Source organism: Phaethon aethereus, assembly GCF_964289735.1.
Source record: "Phaethon aethereus genome assembly, chromosome: 1".
Classification (NCBI taxonomy): Eukaryota; Metazoa; Chordata; class Aves; order Phaethontiformes; family Phaethontidae; genus Phaethon; species Phaethon aethereus.
This window is the reverse complement of record NC_138575.1, coordinates 97,436,636-97,454,214: the sequence shown is the minus strand read 5'-3', so window position 1 is coordinate 97,454,214 and position 17,579 is coordinate 97,436,636. Positions and strand designations below refer to the sequence as shown.

Genomic DNA, 17,579 nt, shown 5'->3' with positions numbered 1-17,579 from the left:
TTTCTTTCCCCAAAATTTGCAAGACACATCCCCACACACACCTTTCCAACTAAGTGAGCACTTTCCATATGGAGCGTACAAAACCAAGCTTACACCAGCAGCCTCTGAAGGATTAGGTATGAGGGAGAAATTCCAGAGTGAGTTACTTGGTCTAAGATAAAACATGACTTCAGAAGTCACAAATCCGTACAAACAAGTACATGACCAAAATGATTTTGCATGCAAAGGCTCTACAGGAGATGGGAAAGTCCCTTCAAGAAGGCTATAATCTTCTTTTGACTGTTGGAAGCAAAACTGTCAATAAGCTTTTCCCCAGTGCAAGAATGAAAATAAAAGGAACTACTTTTCTGGGAGGGAATCTAAAAGTCAGGAACAATCATTAGTCACGGTCCCACAAGTGTCCCAAGCAGAACTGTGTCACAGAAATCTGGCAAATCTCCTGATCCGGTGTTTCTCCTGGCACTGCCACCGGAGAGAGCACCCAGAGTTCCATCAGGAACAAAACGAAATGGGCATCCTACTTCCACAGTTCTGAAGATACAGATGATGTCTACCTCCCCACCACATTTCAATGAGTTCCTCTCAGAAGACACACAAAAAACACTCCAGCCTTTATTTCTTCCACTTTATCTCTTAAAAGTGTTCTGCCTTCCCTTCTCATTTCAACATCTGTTCTCATTTTTCTCCACGTGCTTATAGAAAAATAAAAGCCACAACTCCTTTAACACATTTCCTCCGTTACACATTAGCAACAGTCAGACTCCACCCGTTCTCTCTTTTCTCCTTCAAACACCTGCAAAAGGACTATAACCTCTGAGACATAGTTTGGTAGACAAATTCTGATTAATTAGCTGTATCAGAATAGTCTGCTAATATAAACACAGCTCACATCAGCATGTATATTCCTGCCAGCATAACAATTCTCCCTCCTTACTCCTCTCTCTTGCGTTGGTTTTGACAGTGCAGTCTGGTCACGTAAGTGCACCCAGGCTAGCACCTGGACTAGTATAGAAGCATACGTTATATTCTTGAGCAACGTGACCCTCTAATAAAATACTCCCTTTAAAGTGTGTAAAATAATTAGCCCTGATTATTCTACTTGATACTTTATCTGATGTGCTTCCCTCTCTAGATCCTCACAAAAAAAACCCAAACAAAAAAAAACCAAAGCTTGTGTTTAATGACCCACAGGGAGAAAAAGAAGAGCATCCTTCTCTCCTTTACATAGTCTCCTGCTGGCCTAGAGCACAAGGCTCTCCACATGGTCATTCACACAAACAGGTGAAAGAAACAGTCTTTGAATCCTCATCACATTCACTTCTGATGGACTCTGACTTCCTCTGAGGTATTTTTTGAGACAACAGATGAGCCTGCAATTAAAAGATTCATGTTGTCATGCTATTATAGGCATAGTTAGAGCAAGGCAAAAAAAAAATTTTGTTTAACCCTGTTCAGATCTTCATTCCAACTCTTTCTTTAGCCTGAGCACAAGTTCAAGCAGAAAGCACCATGCTTGACAGAAAAATAAAAAAATAAATTAAAAAAAAAAAAAAAATCAATCTTCCACCGACAGGCCTGTCCACTGCAAAGAGAACAGGGCACACACTGGTGTTTAGTAACTCCCACTTTCTCCCAGTAAGCCTTCTACAGGTCTTGCTTCCTATCACAATTTTATGCACTGTGAGGCAAGATTTTACAGACTTCCACTTATGTCAAGACATTTTTTTAATTAAGTCTCTTGTAGCTGCTCATGGTGATCTTTCCTTCACTTACATTTTGCACTCTTCCCGTCTGATGAAAACGGATTTCCAGGAGCTGGAACAACCTAAATGGTCATTATTCACAAGAATCTAACAAAATATGCTTCACTGAGAGTTAGTATTGAAAAAATTAGCTCAAATTAAAACTATTCTGGGAGTTTACTTTAGACAGCAATAATAATAAAGCACTACAATATCTCATTGAAAAGTGGGATACAAACAACACATGAATAGGACCATAACTGAATTAGTCTACACTGCAAAACAAACAAGTAATCATCACAGGATTTGATAGCTATGCATTTAAACATATCCTAATCTCAAAACTAATAAGAAAGCATAACTATAAAAATAGATCTCTCATGTTAAGTCTCATAAAAGTCTCAAAAATGCAAATCTGCTCTAAAGGATTTCCTCACATTTTAATTAACAATCATAAAAATATTGTGATGAGATAATCTCAGTTTATATAGAAGCATTTTCTCCATTTAAAATTATACTCAAGAAATCTTAGTAAGCTGCATATTCCTTGCTGACAGACCAAAAAAAAATATCCTTTCTCATATTTTATATATGGAAAACCCCTATGTGTGCAATTTAAAAACGGAGGCTTAAGAAGTCAGCCGAAGAGGTGAACTTGCATCATACTCAGGAAGACTGAACCAGAGCAACCCCCTGCCTAAATCATTCCTCTGCAAGTTGTGCTAGTCAGACATCCTGTGCAAGGAACAGAAACCTGCTACAACTCACAGACAGCAGTCAGCATCCTCACAGCCTCTATGTCATCACATACAGCTTACCGTGTCCTCCTGAGCCCCCTCTGCAGGCTCCCCGTTGCCTCTAGCCTAAAAATTAGGTCCTTGCAAATATATTTAAATACTTGAGTAATTTCAATGCTGGGTGTTCAAACACATGCTGGATCATGGCCCAAAACTATTGCGTTAGTTTAATTTCTGGATTTTGTGGCTTGGCACAATTGCTGTTGTAGGTTTACAGTGTCTGTCAACTACCAGTCTGATGCTCCCCACCTCAGTCAGATGCAGCATGAAAAGGATCAGACTAGAAAGATGGTTGACAGTTGGAATTTCAGCAGCAGTGTGTCATACAGCTATATTTATTACAGTGTTCATATTAAATAATTGATGTTACATTTCTTCAGAATGAGTAAAACCGCATTGTAAGAATATGGGCTACTTCATTCCAGAGATGTGAGTTTCTTGACCGTCTTTGAATGACCAGAGTGTAAGGCATGCGTTACTCCAGAGAAAGTCTGACGGCTCAACACGACAGGAGCCAGACACTTTGCTCACACAGTGATTACGCGCAGCGTATGACATCCTTTCCCTGACACACTACCTCATACACCAAGCCTCTTACAAGGACTAGAAGAAAATATTCAGGTTGCCCCCACCTCGCAAAAAAAAAAAAAAAGTTTAGCTGTTGGCATGAACAGCTTTTCAGGTTATCTGTACTGACCCAAGAACAGAAAGGGGAGGTTAGTCCCGAAAGGGTGCGTTAGTCCAGGCGGCCACCCTACCAGCACAGGCCATGTAAGCCAAGGGAAGGAGCACCTGAGCTTTGAGAAATCCCTGTGGGGAAACAGGTGTCTTCCCAAGGCAGGAAAAAATACTGAATTGTATGGCTGACAAGAGGGGAACATAAAGATCAGAGCATAGTGGCATGGCAGTATAGGTTCGACCAAGGGGGATGGCTGGCTAATTACAGGCGGTGAAAGGAAAGGGAGGAGGCAGAGTACTGCCAAACGCAGGAGGGCATGTGGTGATACAGACAGGGAAAAGCAGGCACTACTTATCTTGAAATTTAGGGTTCCTCTGCTCTCTGATGTCTCTTCTACCTGCTCCTCTCCTTCAAAATATTCTTACCATGGATCCTCCTTAACCCCGCCATTTTCCAGAAGGCTCCTACAGAAAGCTTTCTGTTCTCCCTCCACAACTCGTTTCACTTGCAAGCAAAAACCTAGCTGCCCTTTCTGTGCAGGTGACTTACCTCCTCCTCCCAGATTTCTGCCTCCACCAGCCTGCTGGCCAGACAAGGGAAAGAGGCAGCACACACTGGCTCTGCACAGCCATGGCTGGGGCCCTCGGCTTCCCTCCTCCTGCCGCCACCCACCTGCTCTCTACCCGCAAACACCATTTCCCACCGCCTCTTCGGCGGCAGTGGATGTGACGAGCCAGATCCAAAAGCTGCGTTCCTCTCAGGTTCAGCTGACTGTTCTCGAAAAACTGACATGCACAAGATGTGCAAGTCTCGCACAGAAACATGCCATCTACGCCTGTTCTGGCCATCAAAATGGCTACCCCTCCTGCCCAGGCAGCATCCTTCTACAGGCCTTCCCAAATGACATTTCATCCCTCCTGGTGTCTGTTGAAGACCCCTTTCCATAGTTTTGCCATAATATTTCTTTTCACAGGCCTTATGGGTACACCTGGTTTAACACACTGGAAGTAAGCTATTTTCTTTTTTTTTGGTGTATGCCACTCCCTACAGAGATGCCGATCCATGCCTTTGGCCAGATCATCAGTTACTGACAGCAAACTTTCAGCTAGTTTGTGTGTGCTGCAGTCAAAAACATTTGCCTACAGAGCAGTGGGAGAAAACTGAACTTTTAAGTATAAAACCAATCCATCTTCCTTTCACATTAACACACCCTGTCAAAGATTCAAAGTGCTGCTCTTGCAATTCTAAATACTTCAGCTTTCCCTAATTGTTCTCACCTCTAAAGCCTTCTCTCTCTGAAAGCTACAGATCAGAGACATAATACTAGTCAGTGGCAGAGGGAAATTTAACAAACAATACGCTAGCAAAAAATATTTTCTATTTCTCAGCCTGAAATGTTCCCAAATATCTTCTGACATCCAAGTGCAGTTTATAAATCAAAAAAGCCTCTATTATGTTATTTTGTTTTCCAAATCCACAGATCTTGCACTTTTTTCCTTAAACATCTGATGCTAAAAGAATAATAATTAAAAAAAAAAAAAAACAACAGTCGGCAAGAATTTCAGTATTCAATTTTTGCATCTTTTTGCCTTTACTATGATCTTGGAGAGACGAGTTCAGATTCCCCACCCAATAAAACGGCAGAAAAGCAACAGCACTTTCAGTGTGCATCTGCATGGCAACTCCCTTCACGCAATTTTAAACCCCCACTCACGTGTGTCATCAGCAGAAGAGATCACACCTGGTGATATACAAAATACAGCATCTAGAAAGCACGGTTAAAGCTCACAGGAGGGCTCAGTCCCAGGGCGAAATCAGCAGCCACTGATGCTCCTCAGCTGCAGCCGACACTGCCAGCCTGCCCGGAGAGTCACTAAACACTCAGTCTAGGCCCTTCCTATAGCAGAGGGAAGAAATACTGAGGAATCACCGCTCCTGCTCCAAGACCTGGCAGGAGTTGGACCTCCCTGGGCTGTCTGACCTGGCTATGTGCTGTTCAGGTTCAGATCACATGGCAGCTCCCACCCTCTGAGGCTCGCAGGGCAAAGTTTGGCTACCCCTGACACAGGGAGAGCTCTTTAACATAAATTCATCTGGTGCCCCTGCAAATATAATTTGTACAAGGCTAAGCACCACAGACTCGCAAGCAGCATGCTGGCAATAGCAATTGCCAAGGATGTGCATCTGCTGCAGAAGCAGCTCACATAAAATCTTCTAGCCTTGCAGTTGCAACTAAAGCGTTACGGAGCAGCCAAAGACCACAAAGTGCTTACTATGTTTGAAGTTTAGCTCAAGAAAATGTCGCAGGAAACATAAAATTCAATCATCTTTCCACCACTGGAGTACAAGAGTTTAAGTTAGATCACTTAAATCCTCTTACGTGAAATGCATACTGAGGTACTTCCCTCCTGCCTTAACAGCTCGGGAGTGCTGTCATGTCCAAGGCGCTTGACAAAACAACCCGCTTGAAAAGTGACCTCTCCCAAGCCACTATCAGTCCCAATTCACAACAGTTTCCTTCTGCCTACAAACGTTACTGTTTGAAGGGTCTGGCATACAGTACCACTTACTCCAGAGTCCATGGATCACTTTCCTCCTTCATTAAATTACACTAAAAAACCTGAACACACCAACCAACAAACCTTCAACCCACATTGGGTCCTCCATCTTCCCTGCGAAGAGGGAATCAAAGAAGTTTTGTGGGTTTTTTCCTTTAAAATTACCATTGTAGAAGATGCTGAGAAATTGCTGAGCAAAGCAATTAGTAGATGGGAGATTTAGGTCTTAACCTCATGCCTGGAATTAATGCAAGCCTGGATAAAGCTTTTGTTTTCCTAGTACCTTTTTCTTTCCTTTCCTAAAGGTAGAGTAATAGTCCATCTTTGAAGAACAAAAACCAAACCAAACCAAACACACCAAACCCACAAACAACAAAATACCAAAACACAAACAAAAGAAAAACCATCCAGACTTTACAAAAAGCTTTAGCAAGAAAATAAAGTTTTTCATTGCAATATTCCCCTTAAAGCTTCTATTACAATTTTTAATTAACAGAGTCTTGCAAGATTTATGCAGTGTTTACCATGCTCTGTCACAGAACCTGCAGACTACGAGCCACCAACCTCCTTCTGCAGTTATGAAAAAAGTCCGTGTTGTACAGTATGCCCAAAAAAGTAATAAATATTTATCACATGAAGAAAGTCTCCTCACGAGGAGTCATGGTCCTCGGCACACTCAGCGCTCTGCTCTTTCACACTTGCATGAAAAGCTTCTCAGAACAATCATTGCTGTTTACAGATGACGACATCTCAGTAGAAAAGCAAGAAAAAGCAAGCAATTTATAAGGTTTTGTGAATTAGAGTCCACACCAAAGACAAGGCACCCCATCACACTGAGAGGGCAAGGGTTTTTTTATATATGCTTGGGCAAAACACTTTCCAAATGTGAAGCTTGTATGTGGCCCTCAGGAGTAACCGTATATAAAACTGTAATAATAGTTAGTTTCAAGAAACAGTTTAAATGCACTACTTCCATCCAGAAAAATTAACATGTTTTGGGTATGAACTATCCATTTCAGTCTTCCAAACTACTCACACATCTAATAAAACTGGACTGTGAGTTCCAGCTAAAAGCGATTCACTTGCCTTTCCTACCCAGCGTGCAGATACCACTCCTCACAACACCCCACTGCCTTCTGGATAAAGCTTCTGGCAGCTCACACTCATCCATTCAGCATTCATTCAAGAAATACACTGCGTTATTCATTCCCCTGTGCCCTGTGCCGCTGATGCAATGGAAAGAGCACCAAAGGTCGCAAGCATACCGAGTACACTGAAGCCCATCTTTCCTTATCACTGCTGTACTCGCCGGTGGACATAATGATTAAAAGTAATTCATACAGTGCTGCTTCGCACACCATTCAGAGACGAAGAAAAAAAATTGACGCCCCCTAAAGTAAGCAGATACCTCTCTGAAGCAATTCAGAGGGTAAGCATGCCCCAGCAAAAGGAAGGAATTTTCAAGCTTGGGAGGAATATAGACTTCCCCTCTTATGCAGCAGAAAGGAAGAGACCACCACGGACGCTATAGGTGACCACCATTACAGAGAGTTTCTGACCTCTGGCTCTTGAGCTGCATGCTGTCCGAGAGTAACTCCAACGCTGCCCTCGCCAAGCCGTGCTGCCATGGTGGCTGCAGTGGTGCTCCAAGTCCCCGTCTGCGGGACGATGACAGCCAGCAGGCTCTGCAGAGCCTAACGCTGCCTGCATGCCCCAACACCCACCTACAGCCCCACTCCCACGACAAGAGCTCTGGAAAAGCACAACTCTCATTCCCCCTGCTTCTATCCCCTTGGCTTGCAGGCAGACATGATACCAACATTCTGACACATAGGCCAGAAAGTTTGCCCTCCCTGGTCCTATAGCACCTTCCTTGTGTCTGCAGACATCAAGAGCTTACAGCTCTTTTGAGATAAGGAAAAGAGCTTTCTTTCTAACAAAGCAGGCATACACTATGTTAAGATGCATAGAAGATGCCAAATAGATTCTGTGAATCTAAACTAAAAAATAGTTAACCTGCTTCTCCTACATCCATGGTTATTACCTTTGCAACATGCCGTTTATTTTCCACTCCCTCAAAAGCTTTAGACTCTTCCCCATGCCATCTCCCGAAGCTGAGCAGATGTTTTGGATTTAACACTGCAGGGTTCTTATAAGCAACGACAAGAAGTGACCTGCAGACACAGCTGAGTCTGGATGAAATACCAGAACCTGACCCTTACCAAACCTGCAGGTGAACTTTCAGAAGCCCCACGCTGACATCAGAGATTCACGTAGGCACTTAAGAATTTGCTGCTGTGGGGCACCGCACATTAACTGGGGTTAAACCTTTAGGGTAAAGGTTATACTAAGGACTTAAACTTCAAAGCTAAGACAGAACCTGTTGCATCATTCAACAGTATTGTGATGAGCAAGGTCAAACTAAAGCGTGGAACAGTTACCCACCCAAAAGGCAAAGCCCTGTTACAGAAGCCACATCAAGAACTAAACCACTTGAGCAAAACATTTTCTGAAAGTTTTAAATATTTAACAAAAGAAACCTGCACTTATATTGGCAACAAGTTGCAAAATATAAATTTATGCAATGTGAAGTCACTGTCATTATTTGCTTATATTGGTGACTCTTTCAAACCATAGAACTGTCTGCACAGCAAATGCTGCATTACCAAGAGCTCTTGTCTGTGCAGAAACTCTATAGTAAGAAACTTAATTCACTCACATAAACTGGAAGCTGGTGGGACATTCATAATACTGATTTTCTTATTGCTTCTGACTGTAGGTAGGGTTCAAGATTAGCAGTAAATTGTGCAGTAATCCGAGAACTGAGGAGTAATGTTAAACAAACTTGACCAAAATCCCAGTCACGCATTAAAGTTGGAAAAATTATCCCCTTGCTAACCTTTCAAGCTGTCAAGTGTAAGATGCAAATGATTTACGTCACCAGTTGTCAGCACACAGCTTTGTTGGTGGTGTCAGAAACCTTCAACTTCTCCAATTTGAGAAAGCAAATCCTATAATGCTGTGTCAGTGAGTGACTCTTAAGATAATACTTCCCCTATCATCTTCTCTATATGCAAGCACTTATTATACAACTTGATGTGGAGTATCAAGAATGAAGGGATCGATTCAGAATCCTTCCTTCTTCTGAAGTTACACGGCTACACTGAAGTTCCCCAAATCCTGCCTAAACATTCCATTCTTCGTCCTTCTTTTTCTGTTCTGTGTATGGCTTTGTAGGTAAAGGCCATTAACTCCATCTCTGCTCTCCAAAGCAACTAGATGAAGCCAACAAACAAACATGATTCTGGATGAGTCACAGAAATCACTTTGCTAAGCGATTAGCATCTGTGCATGCTGATTTCTACATTTCATGAATCAAAATTCCATGCCAAAATGGAGTAATAAGTAGGCTAGTACTCTAGATAACCAACTGCAAAATAGTTCAGAAATTGCAATTAAAGAACTGCATCTGACAAATAACATTAAAACCTTACACTTGCATTCAACTGTGCATTTTTAAGCCCTGTTCAACTCAGGTATACTCTGTAAACTACTCAGTTACAGAGCCTTGCATGAACATGTACGATTCCACCCTACAGATAAACTGCATTAACCCTCTCTTGTCTTTCTAAAATACAAGACTTAGCAATTCTTCCTGGCCAGCATAATAAACTCACTTAACAATGAGTTCTTGAAAAATAAGTTGTTCCACTTTCTTAAAAAAAAAAAAAAACAACAAAACAACAAACACCCCCCCCCCCAACAATCCACCAAACAAAAACCCACCAAAAACTCACATTAAAAAACCAAACTTGAAATATATCAGTCAGGGATATCAAATGCCACATTTAACTCTATCTGTATAATGCATCTAAATATCTAGCTACATCTATTTTGTTATCCAATATCTACAGTTATTTTCTCCAGTTAAACTGGGGGAAAAAAGGAAAAAGAAAATGCAACTTCTGCAGCAAGTCAAATGATAAATAGTACTTGTGCAGGATTTGTTCAATTGAAGAATAATGCTGAGTTCATTACAAGTTTACTTGAAGGCAACCTGATTTAAAGGATTTTTTAAAATTTTTTATTTAGAAGAGGCTGGTCCTTAATGGGGCTTCATAATTAGTTTCAAAATAGCCTGATGAGAAATAATATTTTTTAAATTAATATTTTTAAAAGTAAATCATTCAAGAAAAATATAAAGTCCTAGGCTTGCAGAACAGTTTTCAGCTTTCTGTATTACCTATTCCTGTATTAGAGACACAGAATGGGTTAAAAGCACACCAGCATATACCTAAACTGGCTTTTAGAATTGCCCAGAATCCAGGTTCTGTTTTTACAGAACAGCATATATATTCCAGTTTTTATGATATTAGATGAACTTACCGAAAGAATCATTTCCGTTAAATAAAGGTCCTACTTAATACATGTTATTGGAAGTGTTCTACATTTCTCTTGCTGTAACAGTCTGTCTAGTGCAACCATTCCCTTATGCTGTTCGTACCCTATTTCATGCAACACCACTCTTGGCCCATTTCATCCCTGGAAAGCACCCTGCTTTTGCTTTTGATTTTAATTCTTTGAGTTTGCTCGTGAAGCTCCCCCCAGACAAGGAAAGGTCATTTAAAATAGTGATTCTGTAACATATCCATTTAAAACACACAGAATGACTTGCTGCAAAAGAGAAGCATCTCTAATTGAGTCATCTTTTTGGGTTTGCCTATTACGCAATTCGGATTTGTCCTTCTTTCTCCTTCATGCAAGAGGAAGCCTGTGATGAAAGTGAGATGCTTTCAAAAACAAAGCCTGGCACCACAGAACACTGCCAAGCAGCAAAGACTTTTAACGTAACTTCCAAGCTGAAGCCAGAGGTCTGGGAAAAGCAGAGATGTGCTGCTTCTAACAGGAAGGTAGCACAGCTCCCTCTATTGAATTAGCTGCCAGTATCTCTTCAAGTTTAAAAGATGCCAACTATGGTCACAATCAATGTTCTGTAAAAAAACCCAAAACTTTCCTGCACGGTCAGCTGGGGGACAACCATCAGGTACACTGTATGAGCGAGCTAGCCGAGGGAACCGGGGCAACCACCACGCAGTGCTTCTGACATGTCATGAAACGTCACCAACCTACCAGTGCTCCAGCCCCAGGGACTTCTGCAGCCCATGAAACCCAAGATGTTTAACATTTGACTGACGTCTGAGCACTTTTCCTCAGGAGCAAAACTGCTGTGACCAATACCCATCTTTAAGGATGCCAGGAGGTTCTACAGATGGGACTACCACAGCACAAAATGCAATGCATGAATGCTGTTCCAGTATTTGAAGTTTTTCTTCGCAATAAAGGGTTAACTATACAGAGTACAACCTAATTGAAAACAGATGATACAGATATATAGACTGCTGAAACACTCATTAAATTGCCGAATGCACTTTTTGCTTGTTATCAAGGGAACAGCTTAGTCTTTCCATTGCTATTGAAAGCACTTCAAACGCTTTCTAACAAAACGTTACAGAACTGTTCTAACCCCTGATAACCTCAAAAAATCATACCCTAAAGCTGCATGTGCGAGCAAGCTCTCTCTCCACTATCGCTTTTTCCCTTTTTTTACCTCTCAAAAGGGGCATATTTCTTATCAACAAGAAAAAATACCAGCTCAGTAGAAGCAGCAGTTGTTTTAATAAGTAAACATTTATTTGCCTTTCTGGAGACCTATATGCATAAGAAAAGCAATTTAACCTTAAACTAGGCAGATATTCCTCAAAAGAGCTGCCACTTTGGAGCAGAAGATTAAACATCCACTGGTGTAGGACTGACTGCAATTCAAGCCACCTTCAGTAAAACATGTCGGGGAAGAAGAAAAACAAAACAAAGCCAGAAAAGAAGAAAAGGCAGAAATCTGACCCGATCGCTGCCAGTAGTGGACTGTCAGCATACTAGTTGCACTGCAAGGTCCTCTTTAAAAGGAGATTAATTTTCAAGCGTATTAAAGACAGGAATGTACAGCCTCCTTTAATATTCATCCTGTTCTTAGTAAAGAAAAGATACCAAGATAAAGAACATGTAGGTCAAAGCCTTGTCTTCAGGGAAGATAATGCTCAACAATTTCAAAACAAGGGGAGTTGTTAATGTTCAGTTTTTCCTGGAAAAATCATGTTCTGCTCAAGTCAATTCTAATTATCACCCTACAGCATTTACAGTTCTTGAAGATTCTCTTATTTGAGCATTGGTGCATGGAAGCGTGACTATTTTTCTTGAAAGCAGAGGAACTCAAGAGAAATCAGCATGTTGCAGCAGGTCCTCAATTCTCTTACAAGCACAGCCTTGCAGTTTACATGCATTTTCTAATAAAAAATTATCGTATTAACGGAGGTAGAAGCTATTACTAGCCAACTTGGAGTAACCTTGAAGAGCACAGAACAGATACCAAAGATTATGGGTTTTAGATATGGTAGTATCTCTCAAAAACCAGTACCTAACGTCCAGCCATGTAGCAAGAGTTTGCAGAACTGAACAAGACCATACTAAAAAAACATGCTATTAATAATGAGGGAAAAAAAACCCCAACAGTTTCCACAGTCAGCATGGTAGTATGAAAAAACCCCCAAACCTCTCATGTGTGAAAGAGCAGTGGAATAAGCACTGCAATACAGACCTTGAGCCAGTTTATAGGTGACCATCACGCTTAGGGTCACGTAGTGCAGGTCACAAAAAGAGGAAACTGAATATTGATCATCTAGTGTTAGGAGATCTGGTTGCAAATTATAGCTCCTATAAACTTCACAGTTGGGAGACGGAATGTGTTCATAGGCTCAAAGTATATACAGGTAGGCCTGGCTCCGGCGTATCTGGCTTCCTATTCTGCAATCTGCTTTTGTTTCACTTGGCCATGTCCAAAACCACCTTGACACAAAATAATCTCCAGAAAGTCCCTGTGGGAGGAACCTAAGAAAAGCCCACGGTGATGTGGTATGACTGGCCAACACGTTAAAGCTATTGCCACTACAGTAATGCTTGTTTTTGTATGAGGTCCTTCTGCAACATACGTAATTGGATATGACATTATGGCAATCTGCAAGGAGCACTTTACAGTTTAAGGCTATAAGCCACCCTACAGGAGTAGGATATTTCTACGAAAATAGAGAGGATAAATTTATCCTGATCACGCAGATGTAATTTGCATTATGTAAAACACAATGGTATTTTCTTTATTTTCCCCTTCATGTGTCATCTCCCATAAATATTTAGAGATTCTGTTCCCCAAAACTTTCTGCTGGAAATAAGCCAACAAATAGCTTAACTTCTACCACAAAGACAGCTGAAACCATTTACCCTGGGATTATGCATTAGCAACCTAGGTTACTTTCAGGAAGGAGAATGCAGGATACTGTAAGGAAGAGTATTACTTTTACACGGATTGGAAAGTGGAAATAAGATATCTCAGAATTAAATATGACTTAGGACAGAGATATTTATTTCATGAACATAACAACCTATATTTTCTCCAGTAAAAATCAATGGGCTGAAATTTCAGAGATTTACCGACCTGGATGATTTCTGTTGTTGCCCTCTGCCTTATGAGAAGTGCTAGAAACCCAACAGAGGAAGGGAGAGCATAAGAAGAAAAATAATTTATGTTGAGAGACTCTTCTAGCACATGCACACCAAAAGAAAAAAAGTTAATTTTTAAACATATCACACACTTCCCAAAGCAAACGATTTAACAACTTAGAGCTCACTTAAAATTGAGCTCACTTTGCTACCTCTGTATTAGACCACAGACACATAGCATATTGAAACACATATACACGGTGCAGATGTTTCCTCACTTCAGTCTCAGAAAACCGCTATGAACTTCAGATCTTAATACAGAAAATCAGTTTCCTTAGATCAATGTCACACCAGATGCACCAAGGAAAAAAAAAAAAAACATAGGAGTGAGAACACAGTTAAGTGCCACATGAATGAGAAGACTGCACATTACAGTCTCATACCCTGATGCAATACAGCAATATGTAACAAGTATTTAGTAATAAAACAGTATTAGAGACTCTGAGCTTCTTAGTTATAATTCACCAAAAATCAAGGGGGAGGGGGAAGCTTCACAAAGGTCATGATTCGCTCCTGATTAAGAGCTGATTTTCTTTTCACATACAGTCCTTTCCTCTAGAAGAGCACGGGATTTTAATTGGTATTCTCATTAAGTCTGACCTAGAGTTAGTCTCCTAGTACTAAACGCAGACTTAGAACACCTTTTTTTTTTTTTTAATGGGTATCTTCCTAGGCAGTTTATTCTGTGAAGAAAGTGAACTCAAAATTTCTCATAGGGATCACCAGTCAGCTTGAACATTGCTGGAGAGATCTATACCTGATGCACATCAGCTTGTAACATGCTTTTAATACCTTATCTCTTGCTTTCTATATGCAAACCTGAAATGGAACCCCCAGAAGCCAACCACCATGATAGAGCAATATATCCAGAATTTGTTATAGATGATAGCAAATTAGTTATCATCTAAAATAGCCGAGGTATCAAGGAGAAAGAAATGTGAAGTATACAGTAACATCAAGACCCTTTTATTGATATTTTTATATGTAAGTATCTTTTATACTCCTCAGAATAAACAGAGAGCCAGAGGCTTAACTCTTTTATCAGGCTTTCCAGGCATTTTCAGTACTATAGGGGGAGTTTCTAAGCCGAGGTGGGGCTGGTTTCTCCCCACAGGTATTTGCTCACACAGTTAGCCTGAGCTTCTCCTTGAGGGGGCAAGGAAGAAATGAAGAGCAGAAAGAACTAGATGAATGGTTTTACCTCCAACAGCTGGTCAAGTCACATCTTTTTATACACCTCCATCAACACAACCCTGGACAGAAAATATTTTAAGGTTTCACGCTTCCTTCAATGGGAAAACGCAGACAGTCGCATAATCAGCAACATCATTTCGTATTTACTGGGATAAATCTCTCCACAGGGGAGAAGTCTTGCTTCTTCGAAGCTGAGGTGCTTATCTCTCTGGACGCTCCACATGCTTTTAAGATTTCATAAAATGAACACTCTTTCCTGAAGACTTTCTCTACATCACAGAAACCAGTATTCTTTGTAAACTCTACCACCAAGATTGATATTTTTTCATGTCCTACAGTGATTAAACACTGTATTTGCCAAAACAAAAGCCTATCAGAACAGCCTGACATCCTGCTAACGGTTCCGATACTGCTTTTGGTTCTGTTCGGAGCTTTTTTACTATTCTAATTGAAATTAAAGCTTCGGCAGCCTTACTTTATTGCTGTAGCTCATTCTCTACTCAACTAGAGCTTGTACAAAATAAACATAAACATATCACTAGTGAAAAAGACCTGTTCTTATCTTCCGTTTCGATGGGAACATGTTGCCCGCAAATGGTTAACTGGAGAGCACGAAGGAACAAGGCAGAGGCCAGAAATGAAAAACCACCAACTCCGACACTTCTGCAAACGCTTCGCTGCTGCAAAGGCTGGCACGTAAAGGCAAAGCCATTTCTTAAAGCAATACAAAATGTTACCACAGGCTGACGCTCTTTCTACAAGAATAATGAGACGGTCTCCGCAGAACTCCTCGCTTCACAGCTTTCCGCTCAGACTTCACTTTCACACTCAATATTTACAAAACAAAGCTGAAAAACACCTCATGGCCAAAATATTCCCAGAACAATTAGGATATTTAGCACTTCCTGCGCCTTCCCTCTTCCCTAACGCCTCGAGTGCTTTTACAGAGCGCGGGGGGGAGGGGAAGGGGTGAGAGAAGTTACCCACGCGAACCCGATCCGCCGGGGCAGCCTCATCCCATGCAGAGCTGCCACCACGCGTGAGACCGGCGCCGCGCCCCGGCCGGCTGCCCGCGCCCGGGGAGGCGGACAGCGGGACTGCTCCCCACCCGCCCCGGGCGGGCTGCCGAGCGGCACCGCGCCGACGGCGCTCCCCGGGCACCCTCCAGCCGCCGGCCAGCGCCTCGCCTCTCCCCCGGCAGCGCAGAAGCGGGAGGCAGCCGCCGCTCCCGCGGGCAGCGCCAGGGTGAAGGCGGGGAGAGGGGCAGCGGCGGAGCCGCCGGAGTTGCAGGCGGCTCGCTGCGGGGACGCGCCGCTTCAGCCTGGATGCGAAACGGCCGCCGCGCCGAGCCCCGACTCTCTCACCCCGCAGGGGCAGCGCCCGCCGCCCCTGCCCGTCCGCTGCCCGGCGGCAGCGCCCCAGAGGGACCCCGCCGCCGCTTCCCACGGGGCAAGGCGAGACCGCCGACTCCCAGCCCCCCGCAGCGCTGGGGCAGCTCCTGCCTTTCCCTCAGGAGAGGCAGCATCTGCCCGCCCCTCCGGCCGCCGTCCCCGGGGGCAGGAAGGGACCAGCCCCGCGCCCGCTCCTTTCGCTCGCAGGCGAAAGGGGGTGCGGAGGGCACCAACGGCCGGGAGCGGCCCCCGGCCGCGCGGAGACCCCGCGGTAGGTGTCGGGGTGCTCCGGTGAAGGGCTGGCGGGCGGGTGGCCCCGCCGGCAACAGCGAGCCGCGGGCGGGCACGGCCACCGGCGGCTCCGGCTTCCCCTCCGCCAAGTTAGGTGCGGCCGGGACGGCGCGGCGGCTGCCGCTGCCCGCGGGCGGGCGCTCACCTGGCGGCAGGCAGAGAGCGGCGAGCAGGAGGCAGAGCAGCAGCGGCGGCGGCAGCGGGCGGCGGCGGCAGGAGGCGCAGGCGGCGGCGGCGGGCTCCATCATCCCGCCTGCCCGCGGCGGGACTGGGGGGCAGCGGCGGAGCGGGGCGGCGCGCCCGCGGGGGGCTCTTCCCTCTCGCAGCGGGGCGAGGAGGCGACTTCTTCCCCTCCGAGGCCGGGAGGCGGCGGCAGCAGCTTCCCCCCGGCGGCGGGAGAAGCGGCAACTTCCCGGGTGCGGGCGGCGGGGCGGCTGCTCTCCCTCTCGGCGCGCAGCGAGGAGCCACTTCGCACCGGAGCAGGTGGCGGCTTCCCTCTGGCAGCCGAGCGGCGCTCCAGGACTGAGAGCTGCTGCGACGGGAGAGGCGGAGCCGGGCGGCGGCGGCAGTGCTGGCCCGGCCCCCCCCGTGCCCCCGCCCCGGCAGCGGGGCGGGGGAAGCCCCGCGGGCAGCCCCGGCCACCGCCCCGCCGGGCTGCAGCCGCCCGAGGCGGCGGGGGCGCGGCCCGGGGCCGGGGGGTTACGCCGCTGCCCCGGGGTCCGCCGGGCGACGGACGGCGCCCTGAAAGCGCGGGATCGGCCTGTGCGGCGGGGCTGGCGGGCGTGAGGAGCAAGCTGGGCCCCCTCCACCCACCCCGCCTCCGCAGCTGCTCGGAGCACGGGCTGCTTTTTCTGGTTTTGTGCTCAGGGTGCACGCTGGATGCCAGTATTTCAACCCAAAAGCTACAAAAATGTAATAATAATAATAGTAGTAGTAGTAAATAATAACGACAATGCCCGTTCTGTTGTGTGTTTAGGAACGCGATGGTGTTATCCTCTCCCTAGTCCAAAAAAGAATCAAAGATAACTAAACGGTCAGATTAACCGGATTTAACTAATGTGGCAGAGGATTGGGTAAAGGGAGGGCAAAGGAGCTCATGACGCTCTTCCTTGCATGAAGAAAGGAGCTGAAGGGCAAAGGAGGGATCACTCGGCACTTCTGGAAGTCGGCTGCCCGAAAGGTCGAAAAGAGTCCTTGTCAAAGTAATGTAATCCAGAAACATTGCATTCATGCACAGTGTTTTATTCTCCTCCTGTTTCGGTCTGAGTAAGTGGTGCTGTTTCCCGGAGACGGAAATCAGCACCCCGAAGTCACACGGC

The 17,579-nt window shown here is 44.6% G+C and overlaps 1 protein-coding gene across 1 annotated transcript in view; it reads right to left on the bottom strand.

The window, feature by feature from the left end:
* ALCAM (activated leukocyte cell adhesion molecule) overlaps positions 1-16,765 on the bottom strand; it is a gene marked incomplete at its 3' end in the record, with an annotated part of 118,939 nt that extends 102,174 nt beyond the window's left edge. The window contains exon 1 of the mRNA XM_081996428.1: positions 16,406-16,765. Within this exon, the coding sequence (XP_081852554.1) occupies positions 16,406-16,508 (103 nt within the window). The 5' untranslated portion in view covers positions 16,509-16,765. The remainder of the gene's footprint in view (positions 1-16,405) is intronic.
* Between the last annotated feature and the right edge of the window lie 814 nt (positions 16,766-17,579).